We start from the raw sequence: 16,610 nt of genomic DNA on the forward strand, positions 1-16,610 counted from the left end.
GCCAGACCGACGCGTGTGAGTTTTTAGTCGAACATGATGTAATAAGTATCGATTTGAAGTTTTTCCCTTTGCCAGGTGTACAAGTACGAAGTACGGATTTCAGACAACAGATCGTGCACCAATTCAGTTGGTGGTATAAAATTTTGACAGTTATTCCATTTTGTTGTGCCATCAACAAGTGTCAGACGCGCACTAGTAATTAATTGAAAAAGTGTTCGCATATTTTTTTATTACTTTGTTCAAATTTGTCGACATTTATTCCAAACAAAGAGTATTCGCGGGAAGCGTTAATTTTTTGTTTTGGTTTGAAGAAAACCGCTGCTGAATCGTGGCGATTACTTCGAGAAGCTAATGGTGAACAAACTCCAAAATATGTGTGAACGATGGATTCGGAGTTACAAAAGTGGTGACTTCGATGTTGAAGACGAGGAACACGGAAAACCGCCACAAATATTTAAAAAAAAATGGTTCCATGGATGGTTGGCGGCAAAAGCGAAAAGATTTAAGGTGCTTGGTATCAACAAATTGCCTGAAAGGTGGGGAAAATGTCCAACTAGCGATGGGGCATACTTCGAATGAAGCTCTTTTTATCATTCTTTTTAAATCCGCCTTTCGTACTTGTAAACCTCATATCGTATTCGTTTTCCGACTCGTTTCCTGGAGCATTTATAAAATTAGTGTGAACTCTATCTTAACCAGCGCAGAGGAAAGAGTTTTAACCATTAATCTGGAAAATTTCTCGAGAAATTGAATTTGTCTTTCCTATTATTTGTGTTATTTTCTGAATTTGAGTACTCGTCTGACCGATTGCGAGTTTCCATCCCGGGACAATGGCGTTTGGGGCCCACAGCTGTCGACTAACTTGCCATCTTCCGAACACGGTTTCTACGACTTACCACAGCTCCTAGTTCTGAGGTCAAGGCTACTACCCTCATCTGCGAATTTCACTAACCGATGAGTTTAGCACTAGTCGATTTCTACCCTTTCCTGCGGAGGCAACCTTCGAATTGATTACTTTGGTTGGCAATGCCATCATCGGCAACGTGAAAGATTCCCCAGCAACCTCCGACTGACCGTTGATTTAGAAATCAAAGGCGTTGCGTCACATACGAGTATGTTTGGGAGTTAAAACTTCCTGAACGCCAGAATATTCATCCGACGGTGGGAAAAATTTGCGCGCGGGAATAAGAGCCTTCACTGTTTTCTAGACTATTTTGCGGAAAATGAGGGGAGGAGGGTGCGAAGGGATCCAGTTCAATTGCTGCAGAGCCTTAAATGGGCGCGTTCCCAAGTGTGTGTGAGTGTGTTGGGGGGTGGTGTCTTTAAGTCGATATTAGTCGCGTGCGACGGCCAATCTTTATCGGCGGCCGTCGGCGTTCAATCTTTCCGACGTCGGATTCGCCCGTTTGGTCATGCTGTCATTCCGTCCGCCCCCACGGCAAAGGCGATTGCGCAAAATTTATGAATTGGATATATATGATGGGTGTGGACTGCCCCCAGTGTTATTGTCCCACTCTGTATTTTGGGGATCGGTGTACTCTCTTTGCTACTTTTTCGCTCAACCAATGGAGGAAATGTGAGGATTGTCGTCAATTATCGACGGTCGAAGGCCAATTATCTTAAATTTAGTGTGGCTGCGGTTATTTCACAGCGGTCCTATAGCTTCAAAAAGTTCTAAAAGTTATGAAGTCCAAGGATATTGATTGATGCTCCAATTTTGATAGCCCCAGGTGCCTCGGAATAGGTTGTTCGGTGATCCATGAAGCCGTACGAAATTCCTCCCCCCCACCCCGCCCCGTCCCAAAATCCTTAACTTCTCACAATCGATGCTCGCGTGAATTCCATCCGCTTGTACACCCGCGGGATCGTAAAACATCGTGCTGTGACTTGATTGTTGAGAGTGAATGTTATCGGATAAAATATACTATCGGATGGTACATGATAGAACGCTATATTTCACCACAAAATACACATTTTTGACAATTATATAACTTCTGAAAAGTGCCTTTTCTAAAATTGGAGTATTTCCTCTCAATGTTTCACGTTCTCCAATAGGAAATGTCCAATTATCCATTGTGTACCACTAAATGCAAATCCCTGGTCCGTGGCTTTGATATCTTTTCCCCGCCACAATAGTGCCGGTCGGTTTTGAGAACCTATTCCATTATGAATTCAAAGCGACAGCAGTGTTCTGAGAAATACGAAAACGGTTTCGCGGTTAAAATAACCTCAGTTAAATCGATGAAATGGAAGTTATTGACCTCCTACCGATTTAATTATGGTGATTTCGTTCAAATTTTGAAAATTCGTTCTTCCCCCTCACTTGGCAATATATGCCGCTCACTCTGGAACATTTATGATGCATTGTGGGCTGCATCGCCGTTAGAGCATATGAATAGACTAAAAATAAGGTCTTCAAGTAAAGTCCGCCTAATTTTTCGTACGTTTAAACATGCTTAATTTCCGTAACAAGTTGATTGATTTTATTCATCGTACCAACGAGTCACGATTGAAACCTCCTCGATCAAATCGATTGAATTAAATTTGTAAAATTTAAATCATTATAAAGTCTAATTTTCCATTTGCGGCAATTCCCGTTTGCCTCTCCTCCGGTGCCATTTTGGTCTCCGTCGAAATGACCCGAGCATTAAGACGACTAAGCGAGGGAACGATCGTGAAGAGGGACAGGCGTATGGCGTGCCCATCCGTTTCCCGGGCGGCTTCCTGGAGTAGAACTCCTTCCTTAAGCGTGTCGGCAGATGATATTGACGCCCGCCATTTCCTACCACCTAAATAAAACACTTTTCTCTCCAATTCTGCGAAGGGTGGCTCTGCTTTGCGCCAAGCAAAAGTAAGTTCCGTCCGAGAAAGGGCCAGTCCGTCGAGACCAAGGAGATTGCAGCCGTTTGGAGGCGAACCTTTTTCCTTTCGAGGAGGAGTCCTATTTCTGGTGACCACCACTTCAGCACCTCACGTAGTCTCCAAAACGACGGCAGTGCATCCATTCGTTTCAAAAACATACGAAAGAGGTGCTCACTTGCACATTTTTGCACCCTTCAGTGCACGAGAATACATAAATGTATAATGTATTCCCACGGGGAACGTTTCATGGGTACAGAGTGCCTTGCCGCTCCATCGGCAGGCGTTCATTCTCATTGGCCAGGAGGAGACGAGGAGCACTTTCACTCTTTTCACGTAGAGCACGAACCGGATCCCTTCGTGACACCATTCACCAAGTCACAAAAGCCACGTCGAGAGCGTATCATCTCTCCCGCACAGTCGAGTTGGGTTGCTCTGTAGATATTTTTCCCCCTCCAGCCCCAAGCTATCGCACGTGTTATCAAATCTCCACCGAGTGATTTACTTTGCAGGGAAGGCGCCCGGCCGAGCCTGTCTCGTTGTTTCCTTCGCGAGGAAGAGAAAGTTCAGAATGCCCTATGGGCTATTTCATTTTAACTTGTCCGTTAATGTGGTTGTTGCTTTGTTCATTGCGCTTAAAAAAACTATCGGCTTCCGTTATGCAAATGGACAGTGAATAAACTCAAGTCTTGTTTCCGAACATTGTAAGCTTTGATGGGCGGATGTGTCCATGGGCTAAATTTCTTTTTCTGCATCATTCATTGTGGTTTTTAATCATTGCCAGCAATTTTTATATATTAAATACGCTCTATGAATCCAGACAGGCTGATTTGAAGTTATTAATATCCCGATTCCAAGTAATTTCTAAGGATGGACATCACAGAGCTGTTTTCGCAATGAAATGTTGGTATTTAAGTGTCCAAGCACGCGTGGTGATTACCGAAAAGGTTATTAATCATCACCTGGCGGCATACGTTGGGTGATATTTTAGGCAATTATTTGCACTAATTTTATCTGTCGCGATAGCGAAGTGCAAAAAATTTCAGATATTAACATTCTATCAATTTTCCCCTGGGTTAGAAGACCATATCATGATCAGCATCTATTATAAATCACTTCTGAATCAGTGCTGTGTTAATAAGCATAGTTAATAAGCATTATCACCCCAGTGACGTTATGTGTACTCGGCTATCTTAGCGTGTGTCTATCCCTTTTAATGAATGGGTGATTTGCTCAAGTTCAGCACACATGTGGCCCCAAATGGCCCCGGGCTCATTTCGCCCATGTTTTAAATCGAAGCGCGTGGCACGAATGCGGGACAGAGGCTCACCCGGTGGGCGGCAGCAGAACTAGGTTTCATTTCGACGATACGAGCCGCTGAGACCTATCATCACCTACCGTCCATATTTGCTACTAACTGAAGGACAGCTAAGAAATCGAATCTGGGAAAGCAGGGTGGAAATTTTATTTTATTTTTTATTTAAGAATTACGTTGCAATTAGGCGATTTTTCTGGTGGCAACGGTCAAGTTTGGTCAATGATCACTCTTACAACGAAAAATACATACATACACGCACTAGAAAAACAGATAGGAGACAAAATATTCTTACATACAAGGACACTTCCACATTTTATGCAAACAAACTTCCACATCACATACAAAATGCCGTCCACATCACATGCAAACAATGTTTTAATAACTACAATAAAGTTTATCACCTAGTGGCTGCTTTACATTTATTCATAAAACTTGTAAAATTGGATGGAAAGGGCTCAAACAAACCCCCAGGCAGCTGGTTCCGATCAATAATAGTTCAATTTAAAAAAGAGTTTTTTCTTATTTGTTCTTATTTTTATTTTGAAAATTATGGTCGTTTTTCCCCTTCAAGTTAGGCTTTTCTATCTCTTTCCATAAATCTTCCCACGCTGCGTCCTTTTTAACAATTCTATACATCGCGCCTAACGTACTTATTTTATATTTCAAACTCTTCCATTTCAGTATAGCCAACATTTCTGTGACACTATCTGTTATTTTGTACCTTCCGAGTACATATCTTGCTGCCTTTCTTTGAACTTTTTCTATTTTTTCAATATGTCCCACCTCATATGGATCCCATACTATAGATGAGTATTCTAGGATCGGGATAACCAGTACCTTATACGCGTTTTCTTTTGTGGCTAAGCTACTTCCTTTTGAATTTCTCATTACCCAATGAAATACTTTAAATGCCTTCCGTGTCAAATTTTCTACTTGGAGTCCCCACCCAAGATCCCTAGTTAAGTAAATGCCTAAATATTTGCAATGACTGCTACATGGGATTTTTTCTCCAAAGAGGTCGTACATTTCCTTTTCTGCATTGTTTTTATTTGAAAAATGTATTTGCTTACTTTGACTTACATTAATGCCCATATTATTATTTGTAACCCAGTCACCAAGGCGATCGATGTCATTTTGTAGTATTACGCGGTCATTTACATGCTCTACCCGTTTGTATATAATGCAGTCATCAGCAAAGAGTCTTCTTTGGGAATGTAAATTGTTTGGTAGATCGTTTACTATGGTTAGACCCGTATCATTGTAACTCATTAATTAGTTCTTAGGTTTAATTATAAAATTAACTCTGTTTAGCATTGCGCTGTAAACCAGCATAACGTAAGGAAAACCATGTTAAATATCCCGCGGAATGTTATTTGAGACATAGCGGGCGAAAACAGTCGCACTGCACTGGAATGCTGTGTGGTAAGGTACTGTGTGCCTCCTCTGCCTTTATACCAGTTCCGGTTATCTTGCGTCCCCTTAAATTGAACCTTGGCTGCACAATATGGAAAATTTAGTTTTACTCTTTTCCTTGTTTTCTTTTTTTTAACTTTTATCGGAACGAATCCATCCTCATCGGCAATGGAAACTAAAATAATTTAGCGATGGTTTGTCTTGACATTTGTCCCATTTTCAGTCGTCTTGTGTCATTTCAGTGGGGTAGCCAAGACATTTTCAATATTTTATCTCTTTTTAATTCGAAATTCCAGTAGTCGTTAACTTCAAAATGTTTACCCAGCAGGTGAGGTATCGGACGTATTCTATTTGAATGTATCCCTCCCTACCCATCGTTTTTAAGTACTTTTCAGTTTGCTTTTCCGGTTGCGGCAAGAATTTCCTTCAGGTCTCGGCGTCCCTACTTGTTGTCACGTGGAGAGTACTTCGAATGGAATACGCCGTCCATTGGATGTGACATTAAAGGGTGTGACCCCTTGGCGTCTTACATTCAAAGTAGGCTAATCCCGACACCGGGTTGCTCGCCACCATTCACCTCACATTCCCTGAAAATCCTAAATCTTCTCAAATTTCTCATCTATCCCCTCCATGGCACAATAGCCTTAGCTGTCGGCCGCTTCCCCCTTAATAAACAGTACTGCTTATTTAATGTTCACTGGATAGGGCAAATTTGCCTTTTTACAAAAATCCTGAGGCTTATGAAATCTAAAAAGTTGGAAAGCCAATTCTACTCCTCTGCCACCCCTATTTACCTTGCTTTATCTAGCTTGCGTGGAAAGACAGCATTTCACAAATTGAAAATGCAAAACTAGCTATCTGAATAAACAATTTAAATTTTGTTTTTGCCACTCAGTCTTTAACTTTTTTCTCTCAATAATGTCAGCGTATAAATTTCGCTTTCGTTGCTGAAGTGTCATGAAATTCAAATAATTTCAAATATGTATGGATATATTTTCCCGATGCCTCAAATTCAATTGATGGATATCATGTTTCCTTTAAAAAAAACCTTATCATATTTAAATAAGCATTACTTATTCAATACCCTCCATCTGTTTTTATTCGCCGTTTAGTTTTGCGGTATTCTGATCTGCGGACGAATGAAATTTCGCATTTGTGAATACAATCCAATTATAATACCAGAACCTTTTGGTAACATTTGAAGTGTCTCTGATATTGGCATTTGTGTCAAATATCAAAAAGCATCCATGGAGCAATCGATTCGACGTACTTCCTTCACTCATTACTTCGACAATATTTGTAATTCTTTAGAATATGTATGATGAACGCGTTCAGCGTTGGTTCTGGAAACTTTCCTGGGTGGCAATGAGGCATTTGCTTTGTCATTTGTAAGTGACTTGGAGATAGATATTTGATTCACTGGCTGCAATTAATTTGCGAAATAAATTTTGATTGAGGAGCGATACATGTTTTTCATAGCATCATTTATTCATGTCTCATTCATTTTAAATGTTTTTAGTTGGTTTAACATGGTTGAAAGGGTCTTGGCCAATTTTGTCGGAATATTTGTATTTTAAAGAACTTGCCAAAACAAAGAAAAGTTAATATTTTCACGTAGCCACTCTAGTTTAAGTTTGAGAATCAAATTCACCATATTAGGCATAGGTCATGCCCCACGTTACCATAGTACTCCTTCCATATTGTCTACACTGAAGAAGGGTTCCTCTCACATTATTTTTCTCTCTCTCTATTTTTGCAAGCTTACTGAAGGTCGAGGACAAGAGTATTGAAGCTCACGAACGAAGGTATGTGACATCATTGTTTTACTTATGGCCTGTATAGCTTGCTCTGTCCACTCAAACATGCTTGAATGTATCTGCACCATAGTATTTGCTTGCACGATTTTGGGATTCACAATTCAGTCGCACCATCTGAAGTGCATTTGCTAGAATTTCCCAAATTACTATTGATCCCTTGTTTTCGACCTTCATGCTCCGGCAGCCAATCGGTTTTCCACGTATTGAAAAATTCATTGTCTTCCTGCTGGCATGGCTTGCCTGAGACTGGTTGGGCACGCAGGGAAGCGTATGAAATGCTGACCAGCGAGCCCTCTTTCGTCCACACCCTTTTATTTCTTGAGCATGAATGAATGAATGAATGCGGGACTGACGGTTGCACTTTGAACTCCATCCAAAGGATTGTTTTGTACTAACGGAAGAGGACTCGCATTCGATTCATCAATGACGGCCATACATTATTCATTAGGTGTTGTCACGAAGGGTCTCCTTTTTGTGACAATTCAATGATTTAAAATTAATTTCTTGGAAAAGATATGTGCGCAGTTCACAATTGGAGTAGTATTTGTATCGAGTGGCGTGGAATGGAAATGAAGTCGTTTTAATCGTTTCCCCAGCCTGATTAATGCTTTGCCTTTTGTCTTGCCTGCCCACAAGCGATTGAATATGGCTTCACTCTTGCGCAATACCTGCCAATATGAAATCTAGGTGGAGTCCTTACTCTAAGTACCGGCTCAGCACCACTCCGCCGTCCAGTAGGATGCCTTGTGCACTAGAACCCTGGATTGGAATCCACGCGACCTTCACAACGTAGGCCACCCCGGAGGAGGGAAGTTTGGTGGCGGCTTGGTGTATCGCCGATCGATAGATGTCGATTCTTTGGCTATCCTGTGGACTCATTGGTGGGTCCACCCGAGGAGAGCTTTAGGGGGCGAGAGGAGACGTAGAGTAAGTAGTAACAGAGAAAAAGCATGACCTTGGGATCGAAACACTTGTCTGAAATGGACGTCTTGAAAGGGAATCAGTTGCAGACCTTCCATTGGTGCACGAAGTTAGTCCCAGATGTCTTTCCTATCTTGGTCAGTGAACTCTGGAATTTGTTTTTATATCACGGTAAAATGAAGATTGCAATGAGGAATTGGCTGGAGACACCTGGGTGCATACAAGGGAAGTACTTGTTGACAGAGAATTGAGTTGATCTCCTATCACCCATCTCTTTGAATGCGGAGTAATTAAACGTTCAACGAAATGTTCACATAAGTATCAGAAATTTTGGCATGAGAATACTTATGTTCCTTAGGATATATGCTTGGTGTGTGCTTAATCAAGGGATTGCCTCTAAATTGTTGCACCAATTCTTAGTGTGGTAGTCGTAGGCCAGTGGTTCCCAAAGTGGGCGCTACCGCCCCCCGTGGGGCGGTGCTCTAGTCAATGGGGGCGAGAAGAGGAAAGGGGGCGATAAGGGGGTGCCGGAGGGCCCTGACAATGTGACATTTGCGAGGGCTCGGTAGCCTTCCTTTTGTCCCCATTTTTAAGCTTCGTTTTTAAAGTTTACATTGTTTACCGCATCTGGAAGTAATTTAAACCATGCATTTACTTACAATTAAAAGTTGAACGGTTGAACAATATTTCCAAGCCTTTCTCGCACGAGGGAAACTTTTGAAGGGGTTCAATCTCATTTGGTCTATCGTAGGCACAACTTCACGACACTGAGTACTTCGGCAGTAAATTCCAGTGTGAATAAAACGGGTGTGGGTCCGGAGAGGAATAATCTCATCTGGTAATTAGATTCGGTGTTTGTGCATTCAATTTTTACCTAGATAATCATTTTCCAAGCAATGAGGTCAAAACGAAATTATCAAGGCTGTATTTTAAAGTATTTTTCGTTCATTAAATTCTATCATTCTTTTACTATTTTGTAATTTATTTTATATTTTTATGTTGGCGAAGTATATTACGAAAATAAACAGCCAGTATATTGTTTATGTTTTCATGAAATGGTAACATATAGTTCAAAAAGAGGACATTTTCTCTCATACTCCCTGTATATACGATTGAACTTTCCCTTTGCCGGCTAGATATCAATTATATAAATTCCCGGTTCATTGATTTAATTAACGGTTTTGCTACCATTTTGCATTTCCTTGAAGCTTAGTTTTTTAAACAATGGGTAATATTCACAATAATTCTTTGAATAAAAAGAAAACTGGAAATATTTCGCCTACACTAGTAAATTGAGTAGTAAACATACTTCTTCACTAAATTACTCTTAATAAAATATCATCAAATGAAAAGGCGGCCTTGCTATGGCAAAAACTTCACAGTCAAAACAGTCCCTTGAACTGCCTTTCTTATGAATACAATAAAGGGAATTGCATGGACTACTATGATTCATAATGACTGAATAGGAGCCAAAGAAATATTATTTCACCCTTAACTGACTAGACCTGTATTATAAATCGAATTCGAGAGGAGCTTACTTAGCAGCCGAGTTTCTTTATGAAAGACGGCGAAGGTGAATGCGCAGACCTCCGGCACAAGCCCCCTTCCCGCCATTTTCGTATTCCCGCTCACGTGATCAATGTATTGCATTTGTATGTAAAATGTACAATATTTATAAAAAATAAATAAATTGTATTAATATTTCCAGTTAACTATAGTAAAACTATTACCGTTCAAGAGCAAATTAACGTGTAAATAAATTATGTTTTATGCCAGATATGCAGAAAAAATACATATATTCAGCCTTGCTTATATACTTTTGAAGTTTTGCCGCAAGCATATATGAATTTTGTTTTGATGTTTTCATATGGCTACTTGTAACTTTATTTTAAAAAGCAAACGCCAAAATATTGAATCCACGTCTTATAATTAACTCATAAGTGTGTTCTATTTAGTTTAAATACATTAAATTTTATCGCAACAAAATTTAATATTTAAACCTTGATTGTAGAAACAGAATGGAAGAAAATGACTCATCAAAGAAAAAACGTAGACAGTATGATGTGCATTATCTTAAATACGGATTTATAGAGTCCCTCATAAAAAAGCGCATGACTATTGGCCTACTGTGCGAAAGGGTGTTTTCAAATGAGGCGGTGAAACCTTCCAGATCGATTGACCTTTTTAGGGAGGCACATCCTGACAAGACAGAAAAGGCTTTTATATATATAAGTCACTTCGTGACAGAGTGCAAAATCGCCCAACACTTTCAAGTATGTTGTAAAATTCTTCAAACCATATCACTAATGGTTTGCGTGCATCATACAATATTTCACTATTAATTGCCAAATCTGGTGAGCCGCATACAATTGGTGAAGAACTCATCTTACAGGCAGTAAGTGAAGTCCTGAGTACTGTGCTGCATAAGCCCCCATATGATACAATAAAAATCATTCCCCTAAGCCACACTTCAGTTCAACGACGAATAGATGAAATGGCTGAAAATGTGGAAGAGATATTGTACATCATCCTGAGGACAACAGATTATCCATCACAGTTGGACGAGTGAACTTTGCCAGGTAATGAATCTATGTTCTGACTTACGTACGCTTTATTAAAGATGGAAATCTACCTCAAGAGTTGTTGTTTGCAAGGAAATTAGAAACTGACTCTAAAAGGGAGTCAATATTTTGTATCGCACAGCAGTTCTTCAGGGACAAAGAATTCCACTTTCTAACATACTTACTGTTGCGACAGATGGAGCTACGTCAATGACAAGCACCTTGGTTGTATTGCATGCTTGAGAAAATATGTGCCAAATGTTTTTGCTATTCAATATGTCACTCACCGACAACATCTATTGGCTAAAATACTGAGTGATCGTCTTCACAAGTTCTTAATCACTGTAATTACAGCGGTTTATAAAATCGAAGCGCATGCTCGTAATGATCGTCTCTTTCGAGATTTGTGTGATGAGAACGACGAAGATTTCAAACGTTTGTTTCTACACACGGAAGTCCGTTGGCTGTCAAAAGGCAATTGCATAAGGCGCTTCTATAATCTTTTTGACACTGTCGTGCAGTTTTTTGGGGAGAAAGATGCTTTTCTCAGCGATAACCTTTAAGAGATTAGGAGTGACGTTACATTTTTGTCTGAACTATTTGCAAAGTTCAATGAAATGAATTTACAATTCCAGGGAACTGATACTAACCTTATGAAGGCAAAATCTGTGATGACTTTTTATTTCCAAGTTGATTTTATTCAGGCGCAGCATAGGTCGCTGAGAGCTTTATCACATCCTTATCCGCTTAAGCCATCAGAGCAAGCTGGTATGGGTGATTATGATTTGAGAGTATTTTGTGACAATTTAGCCATCTTGCATAAAAATATGACGCAGCGATTTGAGGATCTTCTTTTGCTGGAAATGCTAGACTGGGTTATGAATCCGTTGGTAGATATTGAGGAAGTTGGAGTATTAGAGGAAGAAAGTGGGCTACAAAATGACGTTGAATTGAAACCAAAGTTTAAGATAAATTATCAAGAGTTTTGGTGACAGAAGGAGATTTCCGATAGTTATCCTTCATTATGGATGGTGGTTAAAAACTCCTCCTTATATTTCCGACTACATATTTGGTGGGACTTGGTTTTAGTGCAGTCATTCAGCTTATTTCCAAGCAGAGAAACAGACTTCAGGTTTGTGAATGCGGTGATTTCAGACTCCTGCTAAGTGACGTTAAAACGGACCTTGGAAAACTGGTATCAGGTCATCAAGCCTATCCATCCCATTAAAATTTTATATAATGGAAATATGTTATTATATTAGGCTATAGAATCTCCTTGAATGACTTCCAGACCATGAAAACCTATAATAAATAGTCACTTAATTTAATAACTAATTTTGAACAAATACGATTGCTAATTCTTTTTTTCGCAAATTAAAAATTTTCATGCTATTTAATTGCTTAATTTAAGTAAAAAATTACATGTAAACTTTTAAAAAAGCTTCCTTAAATTTATTTGTTTTGATAATTTATTTATATGTAAAAAGTATATTCTCACCTAAGTTCCTTCCTTTTTGTATTTAGTCTTTTGCATAAATATGATATGAAAACTATGCATGTATCGGATTGTAAATAAACATTTGATTACTCATTGTTTTAGTATAATTATTTCAATGCTCCTCATTTTGTTTTATGATTTGGATTATTGTTTGAAAGCTATCGATTGGGGGGCGTTGAGTATAGGTTTATGGATCCAAGTAGCTCGAAAAAGTCTGGGAAACACTGTCGTAGGCGATGGTATGGGGTGTAATATGGGCGAAGGAAGAACATGTTGACGGTAGTATCATTTTATTTTTACCCTTAATTCATTGAACCTCGTGAATGTAAAGCTTAATTTGTTTAGTAAAGAATTGAATAATATTACAAAATGAAAGTTTGTGTACTAGAATTCTCATGATTTACCATTTGAACAAAAATAAATAGTAGTAAAGTGCACGGAGGGTGACATGGCGGTCTATTTTAACGACCATCGATGGTCTTCCGGGAATCCGCGACCGTCCTTTACCCCCAAGTTATTTACGTAATTCCCCCCAGAAGTTTTGAACCAATCAGGGGCCATCCTCCCTTTCGGCACACCTTTACTTTAAAAGCTCACAAATCATTTTTTTGATATGTCCAATCAAGGAACTTCTTATGAATACAAATAACTTGTAGGATGAGGATGTATTAGGGAACACATTTAAAATTTCATTGAGTATGTAATAAAAGAGTGTTATTTTGAGGTTGTATTTTTGTGCTAAATACGAAATATGAGGGCGCAACAAAAATAAAACAAACCGTTAGGGTATTTATAAATTGCCGTCAGCGTTATTTACGTTTACGTCTGCCAATAGTCTCTTGACAATTATCAAAAATTATCAAACACTTGACATTAATGTTACAAAATGTTAATTTTGATTGCTTTTGGGCCTTCGGTACTCAGGAGAAGATTAATATCAGCTAATGCGGTGGCTTCCCGTTACCTTCTGCAGAACGGTGCTGTAGTCGTTGTTTAATTGAAATTTTCTGCGCCTGCAGTGAGAGAGGTATTACCGTCTGGACCCCGGGTGGTGTCACAGTCCCCGGAAGAGGGCCCCCCTGTGAGGCATAACAAACCCCGTGCAATTAATCACATAAATCAGAGATGAGGGAAGGTGCGGAGAAGAAAAATAATTAAAAGAATGAAATGTGGCAAACAGAGAATGAGGCATTGGACGAAGGGAGTTTGGAAGGGGTGAGGAGGCCATCCAGGAGGGGAATTCCCGCGAACTAGTTTGGATTCTTGAATGATGAGCCTTCAAATCGTCGAACCCAAATCATCAACTCGAAGGTTTGGTGTTTCGGAAGGCAAGGGTAGAAGGCGGCAATTAAAACGTTAGCGAGCGGACCATCCCATTTTCATGAGGCAAGAATGTGGCTCGGGAAATGAAATGCATTTTAACCACCACGTTTCAGAGCGACTACCATGATTCACCAATTCTCCTGCGGGCGGTCGTCAGCGTGGAAACATGACTCTCCGAACCCGAGATGAGTGGACAACAAGCAAACGAAACAGCTCCCATGGGTCTCCACCCTGGTTCATATCCTAGGGGTGTTCCCGGCCCCGTAGATGTGGGCAGCATGAAATGCACATCTGTTGAAATAACTGCATAATCTACGAGCTCCCTGTATTCTTCCCGGTCTGAGCATAGCGGGGGAGGGGGGAAGGGGAGGGGGGGTGTTTGTGTGGACAGTGAAGCTTCCTCTTCCTTGACAAAGCAAAGGACAGGCCCAATGGGAGAGTCATCGGTACTCCTTGGTGACGCGGTAATCTAGTGAATAGTGCTCGGACGCAGGACTGGAGGGTAACGTCATATGCATGTGACCACAGGTCATTACCAAAAATCTATTGAAAATCCAAATTATGACATTTTCAATTGCATCATCATCGGATTAGATTGGAAGGATAGGAGGTTAATCGGCAACTTGTGCATGTAGACTTCGAGAAAAGTGAAGCGTGTGAAAAAGAACACGTCCAGCAGAAGGCTTTTCCCATCTTCCTACTGCGAAAGCATATTTATTTATTTAGAAAATCATCCACGTATACATAGATTGCCAATTTTTATCAGCACATAGATCAAAACAGCAAACGTTTAGAGACGAATACATACAAGCATCAACAAGAACAATGCTAGGAAGGCAAACCCCGCCACGCGCCCTTTCGGTAGCTTGCGGGGTATCGTGTAGAGGTAAAAGATGGTGAATGGTATGGTGAATGGAATAGTGGATGGTATTTACATTTCGGAGAGATGTAGTAGAGTTTGATGGCAAACGTGTTTGAGGACAAATAAAAGGGATCATTGCTGCCAGGATACTGGATTGAGGCGAGGAGGGAGGCGGAAGAGAAACGAGCGTTAATTAAGGAACGGACGTGTAGGAAAATGAGTGGGTGAGGGTAATCGAGATGGTACTCCGATTGATCAGAAAGAGAGAGAGAGCAGTTCAGGGCTGTCGACGACGGAGTCAATAGTGTTGTAAATGAATTTTTAAATCTGCTCCAAGCCCGTGATTGGGAAAGTTACGGAGGGAGAGTGGTGACAGAATGGCATCGGTGGACTAATAGTGAAAATGGGGGACTATGCGCTTCACTAGTTTGCGAAAAACATTATTTAAACCCTTTTAAGGAACTTGAGGCCAGATGGTGCTAATATTGAACAAATGGTAGAGCACAACAGTAGACTTGCACGATGTTAGCACACCGGGATCTTTAATTTCTCTGAAGCGGGATGGGAGGCTATGGAGAGGCATGGATTTATTTTTTACTGGCTTGATGTGGTAAGAGAAATGTACTTTACTCTCTGTCAATACTCCGAAATTCTGCACTAAGAAGTGGTTCAGTGGCATATAGTTAATTAATAGTGTAGTTGAAGTTAAGAGGGGAGTTTCGTAGGGAAATAAACTTAACACTGGATTTACTCGAGTCGAGGTTAAAGGTGCGAACTTTGCGCTATTCTGAGATCCCCTTTAAAGGATCTTGAGTATTTTAGCATTTTGTAGCACTGCGTATTTCTTTGACTCTATTGCAGTCACCTGTATAGCTTGGGAAGTAAGAACTAGGGAGGCTAGATCGTCGATTTAAAGATTTCAAAGGCACCTAGGAAACTCCTGCCGTCAAAGGTGGATAAGGCCCTCCTGGGTACAATTACTAAGAAATCTGGGCATGAGGATTAAAAACGTTTCTTTGGCCGCTGACCCGCTGGCTGTGTTAACGAAGGAGGCTGCTGAGGTTGAGGGAGTCGATCCCCTTGGAGAGAACGAGGAAGATTGCGTCAACCATTGTTGAGTTTGTCATTGGTTTGACAGCGTGGTGTTGAAAGACCGCAAAGGTTGATACACATGATCGGCCGGCAAGGAAGACATGTTGGACAGAAAAAGAGACGTGAAATAATGAATAGTAGAAGCTATTAAAAATCAAACGCAAGCAAGAAAGGACAGAGAGCAAAGAGTCAGGGCAATAGTTGAAGACACTTGATGACGTTTGACGTTACACGTCGTTCCATAATGGTTGCCTTTCAAGCTCCCTTTTATCCTTGGGAAGGAAAAGAAGTGCCGCGTCGGGGCTGTTGGGAGCCTGAGGCATTGTGGCCACCTTATTACTTGGCCAGGTTCTCGGTGACAAGCGACTGGATATTTTGCAAGGTCTGGCCCAAAAGTAGCAATACTTATTTTTTCCCAGATAGATGGACGGACGGGCGGCGGTTTCTCTGGCTGGGTTAGAGTGTGAAGAGTCACAGGAAAGACTGGAGGCCGATGACAGGTGGCTCCCAGTCTTTGCGGATCGTTCATTTGTGAAACCTCTATAACGTGGCTTCGTTACTCTCCGTCATGAACCCGTTATTGGGACAGCGCTACGCCAGCGAATTTTGTGTGAAACTGGGAAAAACCGGGAAAGAGACATGCTCAAGGCAGCTTATCGTAATGACGCCCTGCATAGATCGGGTGTTTTTTAGTGGCACAAGTTGTTTCGGGAGGGTAGAGAAGATATTGAAGACGCCGGACGTTCAGGACGCCCTTTGACTTCCAAACGTGAGGAAAATGTTGCGAGAGGAAGGCTTTGTTGGACAGTGATCGCAGATTAAGTGTTCGCATGGTTTCTGATGGACTTGGTATCCCTAAAATTGATGAACATCGACTGGTGACCGAAAACATGGACATGAGAAAGGTGTGTCCGAAGTTGGTGCCGCGAGTGCTCTCGGAAGAACA

General features: G+C 40.7%; 1 protein-coding gene across 1 annotated transcript in view; it reads left to right on the forward strand.

Annotated features, from left to right (window-relative positions):
- The window catches only part of LOC139685644 (NAD kinase-like), a 243,241-nt gene that overhangs the window by 66,197 nt on the left and 160,434 nt on the right, over nt 1-16,610 (forward strand). The window contains exon 3 of the mRNA XM_071582598.1: nt 7,351-7,395. Coding sequence (XP_071438699.1) covers nt 7,351-7,395 — 45 coding nt within the window. The remainder of the gene's footprint in view (nt 1-7,350; nt 7,396-16,610) is intronic.

This window comes from Hetaerina americana, unplaced genomic scaffold (assembly GCF_022747635.1).
Source record: "Hetaerina americana unplaced genomic scaffold, ioHetAmer1.1.p SCAF_12, whole genome shotgun sequence".
Classification (NCBI taxonomy): domain Eukaryota; kingdom Metazoa; phylum Arthropoda; class Insecta; order Odonata; family Calopterygidae; genus Hetaerina; species Hetaerina americana.